The sequence below is a fragment of the Borostomias antarcticus genome (genome assembly GCF_949987555.1).
Source record: "Borostomias antarcticus genome assembly, chromosome: 28".
Lineage (NCBI taxonomy): Eukaryota > Metazoa > Chordata > Actinopteri > Stomiiformes > Stomiidae > Borostomias > Borostomias antarcticus.
The window spans coordinates 4,142,585-4,164,893 of record NC_140261.1 but is presented as its reverse complement, the minus strand read 5'-3'; the positions used below and the strand labels follow the sequence as shown (position 1 = coordinate 4,164,893).

The 22,309-nt window shown below is 52.9% G+C and overlaps 1 protein-coding gene across 1 annotated transcript in view; it reads right to left on the bottom strand.

Moving 5' to 3' along the window:
- The window catches only part of diaph2 (diaphanous-related formin 2), a gene marked incomplete at its 3' end in the record, with an annotated part of 387,717 nt that overhangs the window by 207,770 nt on the left and 157,638 nt on the right, over positions 1 to 22,309 (bottom strand). The window contains exon 19 of the mRNA XM_084459450.1: positions 21,898 to 22,012. Coding sequence (XP_084315576.1) covers positions 21,898 to 22,012 — 115 coding nt within the window. The remainder of the gene's footprint in view (positions 1 to 21,897; positions 22,013 to 22,309) is intronic.

Below are 22,309 nucleotides of genomic sequence, written 5' to 3'. Positions count from 1 at the left end.
GCCGCGGCCAGAGCTCCTGCTGGCGGGGAGTGAAGCTCTTCAACTCGCCGGTCACTGGCTCCCTGGAGGAATTTAGCCTGGCTGCAATAACGTTATCGCGAACGGAATGAATACCATCTACTAGCAAACAAAACATGTTCAATTATATTTAACTTGTTAAAACTAAGATGCCAGGATCAAAAAATAATTTCTCCAATTGATATATTTGACAAAAACAGGTTAATATGCAAGCCGGTTTTCATTGCTAAATCAAAGCGGGGAGAGCCGGGAACGTGCGTGGACGCGCGTCGGCCAGAGAAGCTCAACTGCGCAAGTCAAAAGTAACCGGAAATAGCCAAGTGACTACAAATCTAGCCAAGATGGCGCGGTTCAATAGGCCTTCACTTTAGATTTCGATTCCTGGGGGCTTGATCTGACACTTGTAAATATGAGCGCCTCTCCTAAATAGGCCGACACCGATTTATTTTGACTGCAAAGTGAATGGAGCGGGAAAGGACTGTTGTCTGGCATGAGCGAGCGGAATGCGACAACGGGACTGAGAAGGGCTGCTTTGAGGGGCAGCTACGACTGTGTAGCAAATTTTACACACCGTGTCAACTTGGTCCAAATCTGTCTCCGCGAACCCATAGTGTTTCCAGACCACTGACATTGTTTTAGCTCTCTTGTCCACCTCTCTTTCTGCTGCCATAATCTTCTTCTTGTCGTGTTTTGTACGAGAGGCGCATGCGTGCGCCTCGCTTGACAACTCGTCTCGCTTTGAAGTGTTTGTTTTGGGGCTTTGGGGGGTGGGGGAGGGGCCAAGCACAGTATAGCTCTGCAGTGTAGGGTGCGCTTGATTTGTGCAAAATCGTTTTATGGCGATTATTTAGTTTTAATGATCGTTGACAGCCCAAATCGTAATCTAGATTAAAATCCGATTAATCGAGCAGCCCTAGCGTATACTAACCAGACTGACCAAGAATACTACTGCTCTCAAAGTGAACAGCGTATACTAACCAGACTGACCAAGAACGCTGTTGCTCTGGGAAACTGGCTGGCCCATCGAGACACAGCACACAGTTTGGACTTAATACATATAGCAGTGATACCGAGTTTGGCTTTAAATGACAATGGGTGCAACTAGAAAGCACCGATTGATTGTATTTGAATGAATAAACACCCTCAAGACATGATGGTCCCGAACATAGAGGATAGCATCATTTGGACATAAACCTTGTGAAATATGATCATAAGATATGTGTCACTCTTTCATGTCTGTAGATAATCTCGGGTATAGAAAACGGCCATGGCGGATGTCGTCTGAAGCTGGGTTGGTCAATTTAGTTCTATTAACAAGCCTGAGTTATATGGCTAGCCTACTTTTAGGAATAACAGTGGATGAATCTGCCAAGTGATATCCTATGACTATTAGACTCACTACTAAATATTACTAAGGCAAACTACTATATCACAATGGATTTAGTTTCTGAATCGCTGGATTTGATGGTGGCTAATTTAATGAAGCCATATTGTTAGGAAAGAAAATGTTTCTGCCTTGAGATAAGCCATGAGCACATCAGATGGAGTAGTTTGTATAACACACACACGCACACGCACACACACACGCACATGCGCGTACATATGTTTGTATAGAACAAAGGTATTCCATATGCAGTACCATGTGCCTTGAGGCAGAGCTGCTTTATCTCACTGGGCCTGTGTATGTGTGTGTGTGTGTGTGTGTGTGTGTGTGTGTGTTTGTGTGCGCGCTCGCGCGCGTGTGTGTGTGCTTCTCAACCAAGAACGGGCGGGAATAAAACTATCTCCCTTTGCAGGACTAGCACTCCTACAGTACCTGGTCAGAAAAAACACACCCACGCATGCACGCAAGCACACACACACACACACCCGCATCCACACACACACACACACACACACACACACACACACGCACACACGCACACGCGCACACACACACACACACACACACACACCCATGCACACACTCACAACAAGCAAACACATTATGAGACAATATCTTCCCTGCCTTGATGGAAGCTACCATCCAACACAGTGTGGTCCAGTAGGCTCACACCACGCAGGACACTGTGAGAAAACGGGCTACGATAAAAGACCTTCCAACTGTAAGCTGCCCTCAAAAGCTAATTAGAAAATGTACGGTAAGGAAAGAGAGAAAACAGCTCCCTCTTCTCCTCCACTCGTCTCATTTCCATCCCGGCCACCTCTCTCTCTCTCAGGAGAGGGGAGTGGGGCCTCTTTTTCTCTCTCTCTCCGTCTCTCTCTCTGTCTCTCTCTCAGTCTCTTGCTCTCCCTCTCTCTCGCTCTCTAGTAATTGGTTTTATCTGGTAATAAAGGTCATATGTGCTGTTTTCACCAGGAGAAAGAGAAGGGGGGGGGGGCACCCACCACATTGCTAATTATCACAGAGGAGCGCATCGCGAGTGACCTCCACCGCCCACACGCACACACACACACACACACACACACACACCTGAATGGCTGGCGCGCCCCTGCTCACTGCGAGTCACAGTGATGGCGGTGCGGTGATGCGTTGCTTATTACCAGGGAGCAGACTGCTGAGGGGAGGGGAGCATGTTGGCATGGCATCAGATAATGGGGTGGGTGGGGGCACTCCATGGTTATTCTGAGTGGTCTGATATGAATTCCAGGGGGTCTCTTCATGGCTTTGTTGTGATTATTCGTCATCTGAACAGATAACAGATTGTGGCTTAATTGGAAATCCCACCAGAAGCCTTCAGAACCATATTGTAAAATGATCAACACCTTCGGATGGCGTCTTTGCCGCGGTACTTTACCCGGCGGCGAGGTGGGGGCGGGGCGTTTGGAATGATTCCCCCGCCCAGAGTTCCACTTGGCTGGGAAGTGATGTGCAGCTGAATGAGAGCTTTGCAATTACCGGCTTTTGACAAGAGAACAATTTAGAAAGTACTTCACAAAGGAAAAGACAAGATCCCGAGAACATGCGCTGCTGAGGAAGTGTGCATTTGTTAGCAGCAGTGTCCGTTCTGCTGATATTTATCGGATGTTTCCAAGCTCGGCGTGAGAGCCCTTCATATCCCCCACACCTGCACCGTCAAACCTCACCCAAGCAGGAGAGAGAAGGGAGAGAGAGAGAGAGAGGTAAAGAGAGAGAGAGGGAGAGGGAGAGAGAGGGATGAAAAAAAGCAATTTACTGTAGAGACTGTTTGTTTGCCCCCCTAGCCGGGGAATGATGACTGTCTTCCACCAAGAGCTGAAGGAGGAGCAGCAGTATTGGGGGAATGACATCCCCGGTAACACCGGGGAGAACACAACAAGAACGAGAGAGAGGGAGGGAGGGAGAGAGAGAGAGGGGGGGGGGGCAGAGAGAGAGAGAGAGAGAGAGAGAGAGAGAGAGAGACTCGTTGGAGATGAGAGGCTGAGAGGCAGGGTGGATGGGAGGATGCTGATTTCTCCTCCGGCGTCCTCTCTCCATCCCTCCACCAGGCTCTCATTAGCAGGCTGTAGGAGCCGGGCCCCCAGACCCATCCAGACACCCCCCCTCCCCCCCCCCCACCCCCAAATAAAACCCCCAGCCCCATCCAGAAACCTCTCCCTCCCCCCCAAATAAAAAAAAAGCTCATGGAAAATTCACCAGGCGCCCCCGTGTTTTAAATTGCGAGTGCACCCGATTTCCCCAGCAGCCTATTCCTGGGAGCATGACGTTGTTTTACTATGTACAGGTGAGGGGCCCAGAGAGGTGGCCTGTCAACTGCCTGCCTCCCTGTGTATATAGAGGACAGACCGCGCGAAGCAGAGAGAGGTGAAGCTCAGGTAAATGATCGGGAGCCGAGAGCTCGGCAGGAGGAGGAGGAGGAGGAGGAGGAGGAGGAGGAGGAGGAGGAGGAGGAGGAGGAGGAGAGGGAAGCCAATAACGCTACCAGTCTGAGAAAGCCTTGGGGAGAAAACTAAAACTAACAATGCATAGCAATGAATGGCAGCAACATGCAGTAGCAACGACGGGCCTCAGCTTCAAAGAGATGTATCCTTGGATAGTGTGAGCTGAGCGGGTGAAATGTGTGTGATTTAGGGAGGAAAAAACATGGCAGGTTAAACCCCGAAGCTCAACTGATCCAATTATTCTACGATAATCTGATGTGGACCAAAATACATTACTTGTCCTGCAGTAACAAAATCCACAATGCAACCTTCTTCCAGGGTAGTCTTGTTTTGGAGGGTATCAATTGTTAATGTGCTCCTATTGTGAGGTCGGAATATATTTACACTCGGTTGTTATGAAATATTTACCATCTATTTCCCATATGGCTGCTGTTCACTTGCACATACCTGTATACCTGTATACTCCAGGTAAATAACCAGGTCAGTGTGGTGTGGTGAGGTGAATGTCTGGCTTCATAGACTGAATTTATTTTGTATTTCAGCTGGAGGGGAAAAAATAAAATAAAATAAAAATAGTTTAATGAAGTTGACCTGTGCCGACCCCACTGCTATATGTATGAAAGCCTACGTGTGTATACACGAGTGTCAAGACCATTGTATTCCATTGTTTTCAAGAGATTAAATTAAAAGCGGCGCGCGTGAGCGGCGCACGGTCGGCGTGTTCCCCTCGGCTGGCGCTGCTCAAGTCCACTCAGCCCTCCGTCTTCTCCTCCTGTCTAATTACGTTCGGGCTGGGGACCGTTTTCACCGTTACACCCGAATTCCAAGACATCCAAGCTGAAAGGCCATTGCTGACCTTGAGTTCAACGCCCCCCCCCCCCCCCGTAAGCAGCGTGTGTACATAGAGGAGTTGGGGGCCATCCATTGCCAAGCCCATTTAATCTTCTCCATGACATCCAACACTAAACCGAGCTCCGCCGACACGAGCTCCTGGGAAAAGGTTAAACTGGTCCCTGACAGAAACCATTACAGGAGAGAGAGACACCAGACCGCCGGTGGCATTGAAATACACTCGCTCCTCTGGGACCTCAAATGTGTGAAAATTAATACGTTGGAAGCTGTTCAAAAAAAAAAAAAAAAGCCCCCATTGATTCCCAGTCCAAACAGTTCAAGTGCCTAAATTAAACATTTGCGGCTGTCACAACACATAAATCCTCCGATATGTAACGTTTGCTTTCAGATGGAGAAATATGGTATTGGATTGTACTAGGCGTGTACAGTATATGCTTTACACCGAATCAGAGATAAAACTGGGAGGGGAAGTGCATCCCTCTTTCTCAGCCACAGATACACACCTCTAGTAGACGTCCCCGACTAGCGTTGGCCTGTATCACAGTGCCCCCTACTGGTAGATCCAAACACACCTAACTGACCTGGCCGAACCACTGGAACGCTCATGAAAGCAGAGAGACGGAGAACTACTCTGCATCTGTGTGTCCTTGTACAGATTGGCTTGGCATTCACTATCCATAGACATTGAAGATTTGTAGAAATAGAGAATCTAGATGGTCTACCGCAATAGTAATAATACATAAATATTATTTATCAATCATTAACACAGTATCCAATCATGTTTACAAAAGATAAGCTATATAGACCACCCAGCTCCACGTACGAACCACACAACAAGACAAGACCAAAAGACTCACACACAGAGACTGTTTAGACTTGGTTTTATAATGCGTTTTGAACGATCAGATCACAAGTGGACAGCGAGACACATCGTCGTTTGAACCTGTGTCTATCTACAGTATGTGTCCAGCTGACCACTTGTGTTCATAATATAAGTAACCATAGTAATTCCCTCACTCCTGCCTGTGTGTGTCAAACAGCTGTTCCATGTAAACAAATCAATAATCAGTCGGTTTGACTTGCAGATTCAAAAATGGTGCGCGTGAAAGCAACCGAAGATGTTTGAAGAACTAATGTACATACTAGGACTAATCCAACTGTTTCCATTGATAGGACAAAGTCATTTGCGACTTACTGTACAAAAGAGCACAAGACAAGTTGAAAAAGAAGAAAGAAATATTCTCCTGCATTGATGACATGTTTTCCTGTTACGTCTTTGTCGGGGACGCATCAGTTTAGACTACTAATGATGATGTGGTCAGATGTGTCCCAGACCACCTCGGCAAGTGGTTTGAGTAAACGTTTCACAATGCGTTCTGGTGGCCGTTTACACTGTACTGCATTTAGCGCTGTCCACTTGTAATCTGATCATCCAAAACGCATTTTAAAACCAAGTCCAAGCCGGGTCAGAGAGACGCACAGGAGAGATCAGAGTCAAACCCGATAGCAACGCCATGACTGTTGCCTAGCAAGCCCAGGTTGCCTAGGAGAACGGAATCGCCTGAGTAGTGAGGTAACCTTAGTTACTCCGCTCCAAAATGAAGAACAGTAATGAAATGAGAAAAGGGAGGATGTGTGAATGGAACATGTGTGTCTAGTCTAGACCGATGAGCACAACACAACCACAGAGCTCAAGACCACTGGATCATCAGCTCAATAAGACGCGAGTCAGACATGAATCAAACATGACTCAACGATGATACAACACTGCATCTTTGTTGTAGTCCACCCCCCCCCCACCCCCGCCCCACTCCCCCCCCGCCAAATAAATAAATAATAAATGTTTTAAAAGGAACCTAAGCCTCCCCATCAAATAGTACAGTACATGACCCTGGCACGACCCCGATATTAATATTTCACAACAGAGACACCAGGCGGTCCATAAGCCATAAACCAAATGGTGGGAGAGAGGATACACACAGTCACAGTACTCACACACACACACACACACACGCACACACACACACGCACACACACACACACACACACACACGCACACACACACACACACACACACATGGACAGCACCTGCTGGAATAACCAAACTATGTTTTAACAACCAGACAATAGAGTACAGCTCCCATGTTACTGCCAATGGGCACAGAGAGAGAAAGAGAGAGAGAGAGAGAGAGAGAGAGAGTGAGAGAGAGAGAAAGAGAGAAGAAGAGGGCCCACTCCACTCTCCCGTGGTCAAACTCAGAGGGAGCTATGATTCAGCAGGCCATCTCACAAGTACACACACACACACTCCTTACCGTGGGAATGGAATGTCTGAGCCAACGAACAAGGATGGCCTCCTTCCATGCTGGAAGTGTGTGTAAGTGTGTGTGCGTGTGTGTGTGTGAGGGCGTGCTGACTAGGACTACAGGTCAGGAGAGTGTTGACCGCGGAGGGCCAGAAGTTGGCAGGTCTGTGGTGATGCGTCCTCTAGGAAGTCCCATCAGGCACTTGGCCTGCCAGCTCCAATCGGTCCAACGGCGCACGCGGCCACGCAAATTGCGTAACCTCCGGCGCTAAGCTATTCAGCGTTTTGATAACGCGTCGAAATGAATTTGGCCGCCGTGTCTTGGCCGCCGCTTCTCGTCGGGCTGGAGGAGTGTTCGTTCTGACACTCTGGGACCCGGGCTTCAGAGGGGGGAGGCCCCGTGTGTGACCACCCCGCGTACCTCCACGCCAGCATCATCAGACGCCCTCGCAAAAAAGGTGTACTGTGAATGAGGGTGTAAGAACTGGCAGAGTGACGGCTTCGTGTCGCTGAGGTGAGCTACAGTCATTTAGAATCTCCCACTGCTCTCCCTCCCTCCCTCTCTCTCTCCCTCCCTCCCTCTCTCCCTCCCTCCCTCCCTCTCCCTCCCTCCCTCCCTCCCTCCCTCCCTCCCTCCCTCTCTCTCTCTCTCCCTCCCACCCTCAATCTCTCTCTCCCTCCCTCTCTCTCCCTCCCTCCCTCTCTCACTCCCTCCCTCTCTCTCTCTCCCTCCCTCCCTCTCTCCCTCCCTATTTACGAACGTGAAGGAGGTGCTGTACTGTAAAGTACATACCAATCCTGTCTGAGAGAAACGTTTCTGTTTCCGCGGGCGGCAGTAATTGTCTGTTGCCGGTGTGGTCATGGCATCGAGCTCCCAGGTCCCATAGCAACCCAGCGTCGGCGCCTCGCACCAGCGCATCGGGACCAGGCGAAGGGAGCTGTTGCTATGGGGACGGTCACCCCATACCGGTGGACACTCGTGGGATGGTCCAGCGTGCAGCTACAGTATGACTGGAGGCTAGAGCGCGGCGCGGCGCGGCTAATCGTCATGCCGGGCGCCCGCTCCGACGCCGAGGAAGGCTGTTTACCCGAGGAGGTCGCCAGGCGAGGTCAAGTCTTCAAAGGCTCAGAGAGGGAGAGAGAGCACGCGCGTGTGTGTGTGTGTGTCCGTCGAGGCTTAGCGGGAAGAGACCGTCGTCGACACGCTCACCATAACCTCTGACCTCCCGGTAAAGTCAGGCACTTCAGTTCTGAGAGAGGGGAGAAAACAGGCTACCGCCAGCGCCAGACAGCCCTCGAGCAGCAGCTGGAGAGGGAGCCGCTCAAATGGCCAGGGACAGCGTTGTCACTAACAAAGGCCTTTCCAGCATTCATTCAGCCCCCCCCCCCCCCCCCCCACCACCCCCCCCCCACCCTCCAGGAGATAAAGAGAAACAGCCGACCGTTTCGGCAGCCGGCGTGCCGCACACTTCACCGGTAGCCCGCGCTCCGTCTCTCCCCCTCGATCCCGGACCCGCCGAGTCGCTTTGATGGCGAGGTGTCATTTGGGAGGCTGTTAAAAGGCCACGCCTCCCCGCGTCTGCGCCCCGCCTGTCTCTAACCAGGCGTGGGAACCCCCCTCCCTCCGCATTGCATTTGACGGTACCTTTCACATCACACACACACACGCACACACACACACACGAAACGCCGCGGTCCCTTCCGTCGCCCGTGGTTCCCCATGGCGCTCCTCTAATCGTCTCCCCCAGCGTGTGTGAGTCTGGGCTGGACCAGGGATGGACGCCGGACGCGCGCCGGTGGATCCTGGCAGACGCCGTGCGAGCTGGACAATCTGACGAGGGGGGGGGGGGCAGGGGGAGGAGAGGCCTGATTATCGCACGTACACACACACACACACGCGTACACACACACACATACACACACGCGTGCTGTACACGCGTACGCACTTGCACACATGGCCCTACGCGTGCTCTCCTGAGCCCCGTTGTGTCTAATGCGTTCAACGTTAATCTCACCCTTTGGGGACGTTTGTTGTTGTGTTAATTACACACTACCAGGAGCCCTCATTAGCAAGCGTGCACGCATGCGCGCGCACACACACACACACACACACACACACACACACACACACACACACACACACACCAGTGACCGCATGCGAGTGGCCGGATCGGTATGGAGAGGGGAGTGAAGAGAAGGGTGGATGAATAAGTCCGTCTGGCGGACGACAGCAGAGGCTAATGAAGCGTTCACAGGTCTTACTGACAGAGGAGCCGTTACACACGTTAGCTCCCGACCGGCCGGTCTCTCTCTCGCCCTCGCGCCTGGAACGGACTCACGCCACCTCCATCATGGCCTTGGGCGGTACCTCCCCCATGCCCGCGCTACCACCCTCCTAGTCAGCACTGCCTACAGTAAGACCAGCTGAAGCCCCCCCCCCCAAACGTTAGGACTCTGGGAGCACCCTGGGCAGATGGGGGGGGAGGGGGATCTCCCTCTCTCCATGTCTGGGGGGGCAGAGTAATGGGCTGTCAGATGACCACTCCCCCCCCTCCCCTGCCCCCGCCCCCCCCACCCCCCGCCCCGCCTCCTCCACCCGGCGCCGCGGGAGCCTTAATTGCGTCGCCGGGGAGCGGCGCGCTCCCCGCTCGTCAATTACAGACGCGGTGGCGGCGGCGGCGGTGAAAGATGTATAGCGTTTCCCCGGGGATAAATTGCTGGCGATCGATGTGGCGGTTAGGTGGGCAGGGGGGTTAGGGAGCGTGGTGGAGGCCCTGCAGCTGCAGCGCATTCCCGATGCCCCGCGGTACCGCATGCCAGTTGACCGGCCCTGTGTGTGTTTGTGTGTGTGTGTGTGTGTGTGTGTGTGTGTGTGTGTGTATGTGTGCGTGTGTGTGTGTGTGTGCGCTTCTATGTTGCTCGCACGCCGTTTCCTGCTCTAATTGACCGGCTCCGTCTGCAGGATGACTTCACCCGTGTGACCTTTTTGCGCTGCGGGGTCGACGCCCACGGCGAGGGGTCGGCTTAATGGCGCTCTGAGAGGGGCCCCCGACGCCGTCCGGGCTCGGCCGCGCTAATCAGCCGCGGCAGGAAACCACCGATAGCGCCGCCCCTTTGCGCAACGCCGGACGAAAAAAACAACCTGTGATTCTCGATATTGTACATCCCCTTCCCTATGTATCACACTGAACGTTACATATGGCTGAAGTGGATAACTCTCGATCCGTGCCTGGAGAATGGGATGGCGTGTAGAGTGCTGTGCTTTATTACTCCAGAGCCACGCCTGAGCTGGGGCGGTTTATCTCCAGCCGCGGCGGAGGGGGAGAGAATATGAGATATCGGATGCATCCGCACGGTAAGAGATTCCCGACGCTCTTCATCCGCTTAACATCTATATTTCAGCAGCACCGATGCGCCGGTGAAATATGTCGGGTGTGTTCTCCGCCACGCTGGTGTCTGGGCATGAATTGCCGGCGCGAGAATGTTGTGAAGTTTGATTAAAATTCAACCGAGGCGTATCGAGGCGTCGGTGGTTAATTTGTCTGTGTACGGGACGTGTCAGAGGGGAGTTTTTTTTCCATTGCTGAGGCGCCCCCGCGGTCTCAGGGCGGTTTAATAAGCTGCTCCGCCCCAACCGGGGGAATGGGGGGGGGGGGGGGGTGAACAGGTGTGGGGTAGACTGGTCGAGGAACACGAATACCTTCTTGCAAATCAACATGGCCGAAGCCCACGCGCTTGAGATCAGATCTGGGCAGCCTGGTTTCCTGTCCGGCATCCGTCCGCGGGATGAGCGACGCCTCGTTTCCAGAGGAGCGTTACATCATTTAGGGTTTTGTGGAGCGAGTCGGGGTTGGGGGGGGGGGTGATGAAATGCCCCCCTGAGGACGCTGTCTGCCTGCCTGTCTACCTTAAGTGACTGTGACAGCACAGAAGGGATTGGGTGGGGGCAGCGACGAGAGCATCTGTGTAGGCAGGGCCACACCCCCCCGCCCAAACAGCAGGGCCAAACCCCCCGACCCACCCCACCCCAGCAGGGCCAAACCCCATGCCCCCCCCCCCACCCAGCAGGGCCGAACAGCCCCCCTCCCCACACCCCAGCAGGGCCAAACCCCCCCGCCCACCTCACCCACCCCACCCAGCAGGGTCGAACAGCCCCCCTCCCCCACCCAGCAGGGCCAAACCCCCCCGCCCACCCCACCCCAGCAGGGCCAAACCCCATGCCCCCCCCCCACCCAGCAGGGCCGAACAGCCCCCCTCCCCACACCCCAGCAGGGCCAAACCCCCCCGCCCACCTCACCCAGCCCACCCAGCAGGGTCGAACAGCCCCCCTCCCCCACCCAGCAGGGCCAAACCCCCCCGCCCACCCCACCCCAGCAGGGCCAAACCCCATGCCCCCCCCCCCCACCCAGCAGGGCCAAACCCCCGCCCCCCCACTTCCGGGGGTCACGAAACCATCCCACGTTTGTTTACACATGCAAACATTGGGCTAGAGTCAAACAACAGTTGAAAACATCATGAGATGTGATGATGAGTGTTTCTAGGGGAGGCAGCTCCGGGGCCTCAGCTCTGTGTCCACAGCATCGCTGCCTGTGTTAATAAAACATGATCAGGGGAAAAAACAAGGAGATGAAATAACGAAAAAATGCTCCAAAATGCTACTTTTTTTTTTTTTACCTTCAGGGCGAAGAAAAAATGTGATAAACATACAAACAACTTTATTTTTTTATTTCAATTTCATGTTTAATGTTCTAGTCTGTTTCTCACCCTCAGTTTCCTCCAATTTCTCCCTCGCGCCTGAAGTGAATAAAGAGACAAGCGTCATGCTGACATGATGAAAAATGGTCAGTGATGAAAGAGTTGTGAAATGAAAACACAGTCAAAGAGGAAGTCGCTGGGCTGTTGGGATGTGAGGCCCAACGTTACTAAGAGAGAGGTTCTGGGCGAGAGAGATCCGTTACTAAGAGAGAGGTTCTGGGCGAGAGAGATCCGTTACTAAGAGAGAGGTTCTGGGCGAGAGAGATCCGTTACTAAGAGAGAGGTTCTGGGCGAAAGAGATCCGTTACTAAGAGAGAGGTTCTGGGCGAGAGAGATCCGTTACTAAGAGAGAGGTTCTGGGCGAGAGAGATCCGTTACTAAGAGAGAGGTTCGGTTCTTTTGTCGTCCGGAGAGGAGGGGCTTGAGATCGGAGGAAGCAGGTGGAACGTCTCCCGAGCGTTCAGATGGGGTGACTGAAATGGAGAGAGGGGGCGACGGAGAGAGAGAAGAAGAGTGGGCAGAGGGAGGAGTGAGGGGAGGAGGAGAGGAGGGCGAATGAAAGACCAGGGTGATCAGTTCCCCCAAAAGGGAACCTTTTAAAAGACAGAAGGAGCGAGGAACCCGGCGCGTCTGGAGGTGAGCTGCTCAGCGTTCCAGACAGGGACGGTACAGGTCTGTATATCCCTCTCATCTCGGCATGCTGCACTTCAAAAAAAAAAACAACCATCCAGCCCCCCAACTCCCACAAACACTTTCTCAAACTTTGTTGTGTCTCTCCCGGCCTCTCTCTCTCAGGTCTCTCTCAGGTCTCTCCACTGTACTGTGCATTTCTCATTACTGTGTTCCATCTCCACCTCCATGTTCCAAAATAACACATCTCCCACTCTGTTCTTGGACATTTCCCCTGGCAGCGCTATTCTCTCGCTCCATGTCCGCTGGAGCACTGTCTCCACTAAGGACACGAGGACAAGCCTGACCCCTCTCTGTCCTCCTCTTCCCTCTCTCTCGCCATCCTCTGAAGCCTCGTGGTTGGAGGAGAACATGGTTTATATTCAGGGAAGCGCCGTAGTGAACCAGGAGCGTCTTCCTCTGATTGTTTACCCGGGCTGGCAGACCCGCAGGCAGGCAAGCAAGAGACACTTTGTCCCTGCTGTCACCTCACCTCGCTGCCACCCCCCGCCCCCCCCCCGCCGCCCCCGTGGCCCTCCAGGCAGATTGACTTCTCCACACACCGCCGCCCCTCTCTCCACACACTCGCAGGCCCAAACCAATTCCACCCAAGAGCCTCAAAGACAAATTAAACATGATAACATGTCACAAACTCTGGGGCTTGGAGAACGCACAGGGATTGTAAGGGGGGGGGGGGGGGGAGCCATGGCCTCTGTGCACTTTTGTGATTTGTATGGAAATCAGGGGAGCCCGAGAGCGGGCGGAGCCGACACACTTCCACGGCCCGGGAACGCGCCGAACTACTGAGATAAAGAGGGAACATTTGCAATTACAACCAATCATTTCCATAACAACACGGGCGTGGGAATGTGTGTACAATGTAATCCAAGCGCTGATTATGGAATGCGCGGGCAGCTGTGTTTGAGAAACAAAGATGTGTGGAGACTCGGTAACGTTAAGGGGCGAGTGAGACTGCGAGCGTCGCTTGGGTACCACAAAAAGCCATCAGCCCCTGGAATGAATAACCAGCAACGACAGCCACAACATAGGCGTCTCGGCGCTAATACAGTGTCAAGAGTGTAATTGAATCAGTCCAAAATGGATGGGAGTGAGGTCCGCAGTCAATTGCAACACAAACAGGGAGTGCTCACCGTAAACGCCAGGCAAACACTTCCTGTTACACTATTAAGCAGAGAGAGCGACAGCACCTTCGCTATGAGGGCCGTATGGGACGGCGGTGGAACGTAGCGCGAACGTGTCCGTGTAAACAGTGTTGGTGGCGCGGCCGTTCCTGCTGGCTGGGTGGAGAGCCGCCGCCACCACGTGTGTGTGTGTGTGTGTGTGTGTGTGTGTGTGTGTGTGTGTGTGCTGGTGGCCGGGATAAAGTGTGTTGGGCGGTAAGCTCAGGTTTAGAGATCCCAGCGTCCAATGTCCGAGCACACACACACACACACACACACACACACACACACACACACACACACACACACACACACACACACACACACACACCCCCCCCTCCGCTGGTGTGGTCTTACTGTTTCCTAGGGGGCCATCTTTTGTCATGACAGATGACCAATGAACCGGTAATGACCAAAGTGAAGATTAACTCCAAAGTTTAAGTGACTCATCTAGCCTTGAACGGATCTATATACTGGATATTGATCTACTGAAAATGTCCCCCCACAAGAAAAGACGTTATGCACACATCAGAACAGGCAAACGGCCACTTCCACACTGCTTGAACACTTTGCTATCGCAGGGAGGAGAGAGGAGCAGATGAGGACACAGTCAAACACTGCATCTTCTGGAATGAGAGAATGTGTGATAGAGAGAGAGAGAGAGAGAGAGAGAGAGATAGAGAGAGAGGGAGAATAAGAGTGAGAGAGATAGAGAGAGAGAGATAGAGAGAGAGATAGAGCGAGAGAGAGAGAGATAGAGAGAGAGGGAGAATAAGAGTGAGAGAGAGAGATAGAGAGAGAGATAGAGAGAGAGAGAGAGAGAGAGAGAGAGGGAGAATAAGAGTGAGAGAGAGAGATAGATAGAGAGATAGATAGAGCGAGAGAGAGGGAGAATGAGAGTGAGAGAGATAGAGAGAGAGAGAGATGGAGAGAGAGTGAGAGAGAGAGAGAGAGTGAGAGAGAGATAGAGAGAGAGAGAGATAGAGAGAGAGAGAGTGAGAGAGATAGAGAGAGAGGGAGAATAAGAGTGAGAGAGATAGATAGAGAGATAGATAGAGCGAGAGAGAGGGAGAATGAGAGTGAGAGATAGAGAGAGATAGAGAGAGAGAGATAGAGCGAGAGAGATCAAGAGAGATAAATAGAAAGAGAGATACAGAGAGAGAGAGAGAGATAGAGTGAGAGAGAGGGAGAATAAGAGTGAGAGAGAAAGAGAGAGAGAGAGAGAGAGATAGAGAGAGAGATAGAGCGAGAGAGATCAAGAAAGATACTTAGAAAGAGAGATACAGAGAGAGAGAGATGGGGGGAAAAAAGAAATCACGAAGCACGCAGAGGTTATTAAAGGAAGCTTCCGATGAATGTTCCTCGAGGCAAATCAAGCTGGCTTGGGAGTGTCAGCCAGGCAGGTGTTCAAGCAGGCTAATATTTGGGGGGGTTCCAGCGATAGCGAGAATCGCTCTCATCTGAGCAGAGAAGATTAAAATCAGTGGGACATCGCAGGAAGCAATATAACGGGGAAAACAGCAGCCTTGACTCTCTCCGTCTATCCGGGTCACCCCCTGTAGCCCTGCTAATGCACAATAAACCAATTACAGCCCATTAATATTTAAGGGCCTCATTTCCACTCATATGTGATTTATTAAAACCCCCGGTAAGGGAGAACGCTTGACCCAAAGACAGACACAGTAGGCTAGCTGCCCCTGGAACAGAGACATTAGCAGCGGGCGCACTTCTGTTTTATGGAGACAAATTGGACCTGAATGTGATAGCAATTGGCTCCCCCACCGAAACATGAGGTCCACTCAGTCATATCAACACCCCAACTTGATTATCTCCTCCATGGTTGGCTGCGTGCGTCTGTGGAGTCTCCGGCATGGACTAACCCACTGAATGATGTTGATCTTGGGTTGTCAACAAGTGCCTCTTGCTACCTTCCCAGATCCTGTTCTGGTAGTTTACTTTAATGAGTATCCGGTGATGTGATCTGGTTTTCGTGTTTGCCTGTTGGCGGGGGGGTCGGGTTGTGGTGTGGGTGTGTGTGCAGGCATGTGGGTGGTGTGCGCGCGCACGTGTGCGTCTGTGGGCGTGTGTCCATGTGGTCTGGGTGGGTGCGTGTCGGTGTGTGTGTCTGGTCCGTGCGCTTTGCTAGGGACCCGCCAGCCTGGGTTCCAGATGGACAGTGAGAGGTCCCAGGCGGAGGGGTTGTTGAGGAGCCAGGGGACGGGGGTGTCAGGACGACGGCTCGTCAGAGAGGGAACAGAGAGAGAGAGGGGAGAGAGGAACACGGACACCCAGACAGATGCTCCGCTCCGCAGACAAGATTCACAATAAACAGCCTGGGCCCCAGGGGAAGCATGAGAACCATCAAGACTCTGTTCCTAGTGTTTTAACACACCGGTTATCAAAAATCTAGTTTAACACTCTACACCCCCCCCTCCCACCACCACCAACCTAGGGAGGGCCTCGCCGTGGGACCTGTTGTCTCGTCTACAGAAGCCGACATCAATTCATTTGCCAAGGGCCTTTATTACACTGTCAGTTTGTCAGGAGACGTGTCTGTGATGAGCGTCTGGGGACGTGTCTCTGCCTACAGTAACCAGCCCCACAAAGGGCCGGGATTATATCTGTCTGGGCAGCAGTCGGCGAGGACAGGTCATCAGAGCCGGACTCCTTGATCGGCTCTCAGTGTTGACGGCCGGCGGCTTGAAGAAGATCGGAGCGGCCGTACGACGACGGGGCCGGCAAACAGGCGGAGTCAGAGAGCCGCTACTGAAACGGGCAGCGCGTTTATTTTTTTTATATTTTTTTTAAAACAAAACACCATCGGTGAGTCAGGCGCCGGCGCCCCCCTTCTTGGGTTCATCAGCCGAGCATCGGGAGGCGCAGCGGGAGGGGTGGGGGGCGGGGCGGAGATCACTCGCCAGTGCTTTTGATCAGGCGCCGGTTTGCCCCGGTGTTAACAGAGTTATTAGGGGACTCATTAGGGGGGAGCACCCCCCGCTGATCCCGTCATTAACGGCGCACGGGCGGGGTCATTACCGCCGCGCCGACGGAGCTTTGTAGCGGGGACTGAGGCTCGGCTGGAGGCCGGCCGCCCGGGGCGGGGGGGATCAGCGCGGGGGAGGGCGGGGGGAGGTGTCTTCAAAGGGGGGGTTGGGAGTCCACAGAGGCATTTGATCAAATCCCGGATGATAAATGGCGAGAGCTGAGGTCCACCGCCGGGGGTCCTGCCCTTGGTCACTTTTGAGTTGCTGACCTTTGGGGGGCTGGGGGGAAGGGCGGGGGGGGCGATAACACGAGCTGCCCCCCAGGGCAGAGCAGCAGGGGACACGGGGATGTGGTATTAGAGCATCAGCTACAATCCATACGCCACGATGCCGACTTCAGAGAGGCTCTTAATGGCTCGTCTGAACTTAAACGGGCGGTTCGGACCGATAGAGCGCGACCCCCACTTCCTCTCTCCCCGATCGCCGCAGACTCGGGACGTAGCGCGCTCATTAGGGACCGCGCCGTCATTAGCGCGGAGACATGCTGGGAAAGGAGGGGGGCCCGTGACCCCGCTCGGAGGGGGTCGAGAGCAGTCGCTGGCCCCTCCCTCTGGGAAGACGACTGGCCGCCTGACAGCCCAATTATATGCCTCCATCTTCATTAGGCCTCTCATTGGAGCTCCTTGGGTGGAGGACTAAGGGGAGATCTACTGCTCTCTGACCACAGAGGACAACCCGCATCCTGTCCATCAGACCGGGCTGCCCTGTCAGAGCGGGAGGCCGAAGGAGAAGCTTGATGTCCCTCTGTAAGGTCACTGGCGCCACGCTTAGTTGAAACAGCGCGTGACCTTCCAAGACGTCCCGGGTGTTAAGAAGTCGACATGTCGTTATTCGGCGTCCTACCTAAGTCCTGCCCCCTTTGTCGGTTTAGCAGTCAACCTCGGAGGTGGGGAAAACCTATTAGAGGAGAGAGAGGGGGGGGAAATGCGTTTCTCAGCTTCAATCTTATTTCCAACAGAATAAAAAAGCTTCAATCCGAAACTGAATTGCTTTTCAAATGCAGCGGGCCGTGCTTCGCGCTCAGAGTGCATCTGATTTGATCCCAGGAGTCGAACGCAGGCAGCACCGCTGATTGATACCACAGAGTGAGTGCACGGAGTCGAGGGTAAAGGGGGAAAAAAAAGGAGAAGGAGAGAGTGTGAGATGGAGGGATGGAGTCAGCCGGCTACAGGGGTGGACAAAATAACAATATAATGAAGTGGGCGCGTTACTCTGCCGAACCGATTTAAATAAGGAAGAACAAATAGAACCAGCACAAGGGGACACTTACATTTCCCCCAGCACTACAGCATGTCTGAGAGAGAGAGAGAGAGAGGGGGAGAGAGAGAGAGAGAGAGAGGGAGAGAGAGAGAGAGAGAGACCCTGTTTTCATGCCGGCGGTTAGCAGAGTTATGACCTAGCCCTGGTAAATTGTTTGTTTTGTCAGTTGGAAACGGAACATTTCCCCACACCTGCCGAGTTTGGCAACATGGTGGCGCGCAACGAAGGCGTCTGCGTGACAGTGGGTTGGCTGGTGCAATAGAAGCGTGCCAATGAAGACAGTCGGCACTATGCAAGTCAGGGTTATCTGAAATCGCATGACAATGTTTTGTGAATATTTTGAATTTCCCCCCACGCACGTCGAGGCAAATCATCCAATACCTGAATACCTGGGTAGCTTGCAAGCTGTAATCGGTCCAGCTAAAACAGTAGCCACAGCTTGGGATTATTCAATGCATGGGCATGAAAGACTGAAGCCAGCAGGCCCTCGTCACTGCTGCTCTACTGTGTGTGTATATGTGTGTTTGTGGGCCGGCTGTAGCTCAGTTGGTAGAGCGGGTCGTTCAGTGATCGAAGGGTCAGTGGTTCGAATCCCAGCTCCGAAGTGTCCTTGAGCAAGACACCTAACCCCCAATTGCTCCCAATGAGCAGGTTAGCACCTTGCAAGGCAGCTACCGCCATTGGTGTGTGAATGTGTGTGTGAATGGGTGAATGAGAGGCCATTGTAAAGCGCTTTGAGTGCGGCTAAGGTTGAAAAGCGCTATATAAGTGCCGTCCATTTTGTTATGGGAGGTCTTTCCATTTCCACTGCAGCCCTGGGCGACTCTGCACCACCTGTACCAGCAAACTGCTCTTCCCTTCTGAGAGGCGCTCCTGGCGCCGTCATGCAAAACGGTCACCATCAGGAAATGGCCAGTTTGCTACAGTATAGCGTTGGCACACTGGTATTTAAAGGGATAGAAAATAGCTGTTCTGATTGGCCATTGTGAAACCAAACCCCCACCACACCCATGTGTGTGTTTGTTATTAAAACCTCTTTTACAACTGTGCAGCTATCGTCCTACATCACAAAATCACTGAACTTGTCGCCTTAAAGCGCCAACGTCCTCACTGAGACCGAGTGACCGACACCACTCTGATTCACCCAGAGAGTAAGGGAGATGATCTGGGTCTTTGAAGAAAAAGGGGAGGAGTAATGATTGACTAAACTCCTCCCCCTGCGCAGCCCGGCGGGCCAGGGGTCTCCTGAGCACAGCGGCGGGAATCAGGGGTCACGGGTCACCCGGCTGCAGTCAGGAGGGGCCCCTCTGTTGCTGACCGAGCTCTCTGAAAGGTCAAAGTAGCACTTCCCCTTCCTCTTCCTGGAGAGATGGGGTCGATTCATTGGGGTGAGGAGGGCTGAACAATCCAATGAATATCGGCCCACTTAATTACTATCTCTGTAGCTCTATGTAGGACCAGGGCTGTTCAGATTAGTCAATGAATGCAAAGCGATGCACCACAGCCGCTCGTCCTCAGACAGAACCGGGTCTCGGACTCCGCCAGCCCCTCCACCAATACAGCTGGGTCGGAGCAACAGGAACACTGTTATTGCAGCATGATTGCCCTCATTGGAAATACAGTAGGAATCGTGATCGTGTTCAAATCCCTGTTGGTTCTAATGTCCCTTTCTTGTTAAGACCCATTAGACGGACCGGGCCGGTGGAAAATGGCGGGGGAGACGGCGGTCGTCCCCGAGGCACGAAGCGCTCCGAGGGAAACGTGCACGCGGGGAACTCAGGGGCCGCGCACGAGGCCGGCGGCGGCCTGCTGTTGTTTTCCCCCGCGGCTCTGGCCACCGATAACGCCGGTAACAAGCGCGCCTCCCGGGGAACGGGGGAGTTAACGCCAGCCTTTTTGCACTATTTTCTGGGGACCACTCTAGCAGGAGGGACTTTACACCTGCTTGCCTCATCCCCCCCTACACACCCGCCCCCCCGACGCTCGACTCAGGAACACCGCGTCTGTGAGGGAGGGGGTCAGGAAAACCAACATGTCAACTGCAGGGCCAAACGCTGCACTCCATAAATAAAATGGAGGACAGTTTTCCAGATAAATGAAGTTAGTTTCTCTCAGAGTTCTTATTTTGTCAGTTGGGCTGTGAGGATTTATGGTGTGTGCGGTACCTCGGCGGGAGGGAGGGGCCTAACCCTATCCCTACCCAGGCCACTTCAACCCACTGCGCTGACGCTAGCCGGAAGCCCCAATGCCGGCGGACCAGGTAGATGAACGCCCCTCAACTCAAGAGAGGAAGTTCAGGTTCAACGACATAGACAGTAGGACATATGACACACATGTCAACTTGAAGCCAACTCTACTGGGAATCAGAGAAAGAACTGTCAGCGTGGAAATCAGGTCGAGGTCCTGGAGTGCTGGATAATGTTAAAAAAGCATATAGCGCCGATCCATAGATATGTGATTGAATGAGCCGATTCCCGAGGCGAGGGGGAGAAAATCTAAAGAAATATACAGTATATGTATCTAAATTTTGTAGAATACTACCCCCCTCCCACCCTCTCTCACATGAAAGAAGTAAAGAGCGCGGAGGACTCCGGATATCAAACATTAAACAGTGTTGGTTTTTTTCTTCTTTTCATGTTCAGTTTCAACGGCGGAGGAGGGGAAACGGCTGACTCAGGGAAGGCGCGGCGGGGGTAATTGATAGGGATCCGGGCTAGAGCGCCAAACTCCCCAGGCGGGCCGCGCCGCCGATCACCCCTCCGCCGTGGGGAGCGGGCCGGGCGTACGCCGCCGTGCTTACGGCGCTCCGCGGATGAGGACTTCCAAAGAGGGAGACTTTCCGAGTAGAGAGACAAACCGAGGTTAATGCCATGCACAGTCATATAGAAGACGAGAAAAAAAAAAGACGGCGTTAGATGTATTATGCATGTAAATACAATGCGACGCGCGTCCGTTCTCGTATATTCTCTTTGCGGTATTGTATTATTCCAACAAATTATGCTCTGTATGAGTGTTATTATCATCTGTGCTATTCCAACAAATCACTACGCGCCTTATTCCCCCAGCACAGGGTGAGTCTTGTTGTGGTGAAGCAGTCTTCACAGCTGTCGTAGGAGGGCCGTGCCAGCCTGATGGCTGTCCACACAGACAGGGAGGTTTGCTAGCTAGTCATGCCTGCAAACTCAGACAAGGCTAAGATGCTAGATACCAGCTCTAGCGTGTGACAGGCTGTTCCTCCGCTCTCCTCCCCCCGCTGGTAGAGTTAGAGCAGAGTACACTCGCTGTCAGGGAGCGGCAAAAACACCAGGGGTGTCATGGGACGAACGGGAGCTCACACACACACACACGCGCGCACACACACACCTACACGTGCACACACACACGCACGCACACACAAACGCTCAAAGACAAACAGACTTTCTTTCTCTTGTGTTTTTCATCAGCGAGTTAGGCAGCCTGGGTGTGTAACAGTAGCTGAGAAAGAAAGTTCCAGGAACAGAGAGTCTGGAAGCTTCCTTCACTAGCTGCCCCCCCTGCGGAGGACTGGCTACCGAACTGGAAAAGGCCGACGCCAAGTCGGGCATGACTGTCCTCAGTAGCGCACACACACACACACAGACACACACACAGACACACACACACTTCCAAAACTTCCAAAAGGAATGCAGCACAATGAACACAGAAGATCCCCCATCGCATGTCAGCACGCTAGAACAGCACCGAACCCTCTAATTGGCACAGAGATCTCCACCCGGAACAGGATTGTTCAAAGTCGGCGAAATAGAGCGGTTTTAAAGATAATTAACACGTCACAGAAACAATTGGTTTCGTAAAGTGTCGGGGAGATGAAAGCGGTTGGCATCCGGTGCTGGGGTGGCTGCATGGAGCGTGTGCGGTGTGTGTGTAGATTAATGAGCAACGAGGGAGACGGAGAGAGACGAGGCCGGCTTACCTTTGCTCCTGGACGAGAAGCCCAGGGAGAGCTGGGCGAAGAGGTCGGGATTCTCAAACTTCTCCTCTTTGACTTTGATCCAGAAGCAATTCTCCGCCATCTCCTGAGGCACTATCTGCAACGACATGAGGAGGACGTTAACGCTACGATCAGCAGCGGCCAGCCACTCAAATACCAGTCTGCAAAGCGGCATCGCACTTAAAATGTAGCGTGTGTGTGTTTGTGTTGGTGTGTCTGTGTTCTATGCATGTGTCAAAAAAAATAAAAGAGAGAAAAAATATGATGTTTATGAAACCACATATTCGGATTTGAGTCTGAGGACAATCTGCACTCTCCACGGTTCAATCACACAGAAGAAAGAAGGTATTCTCACCAAGAAGCCATTGTGCTGTATATTATACCATACTCTAGA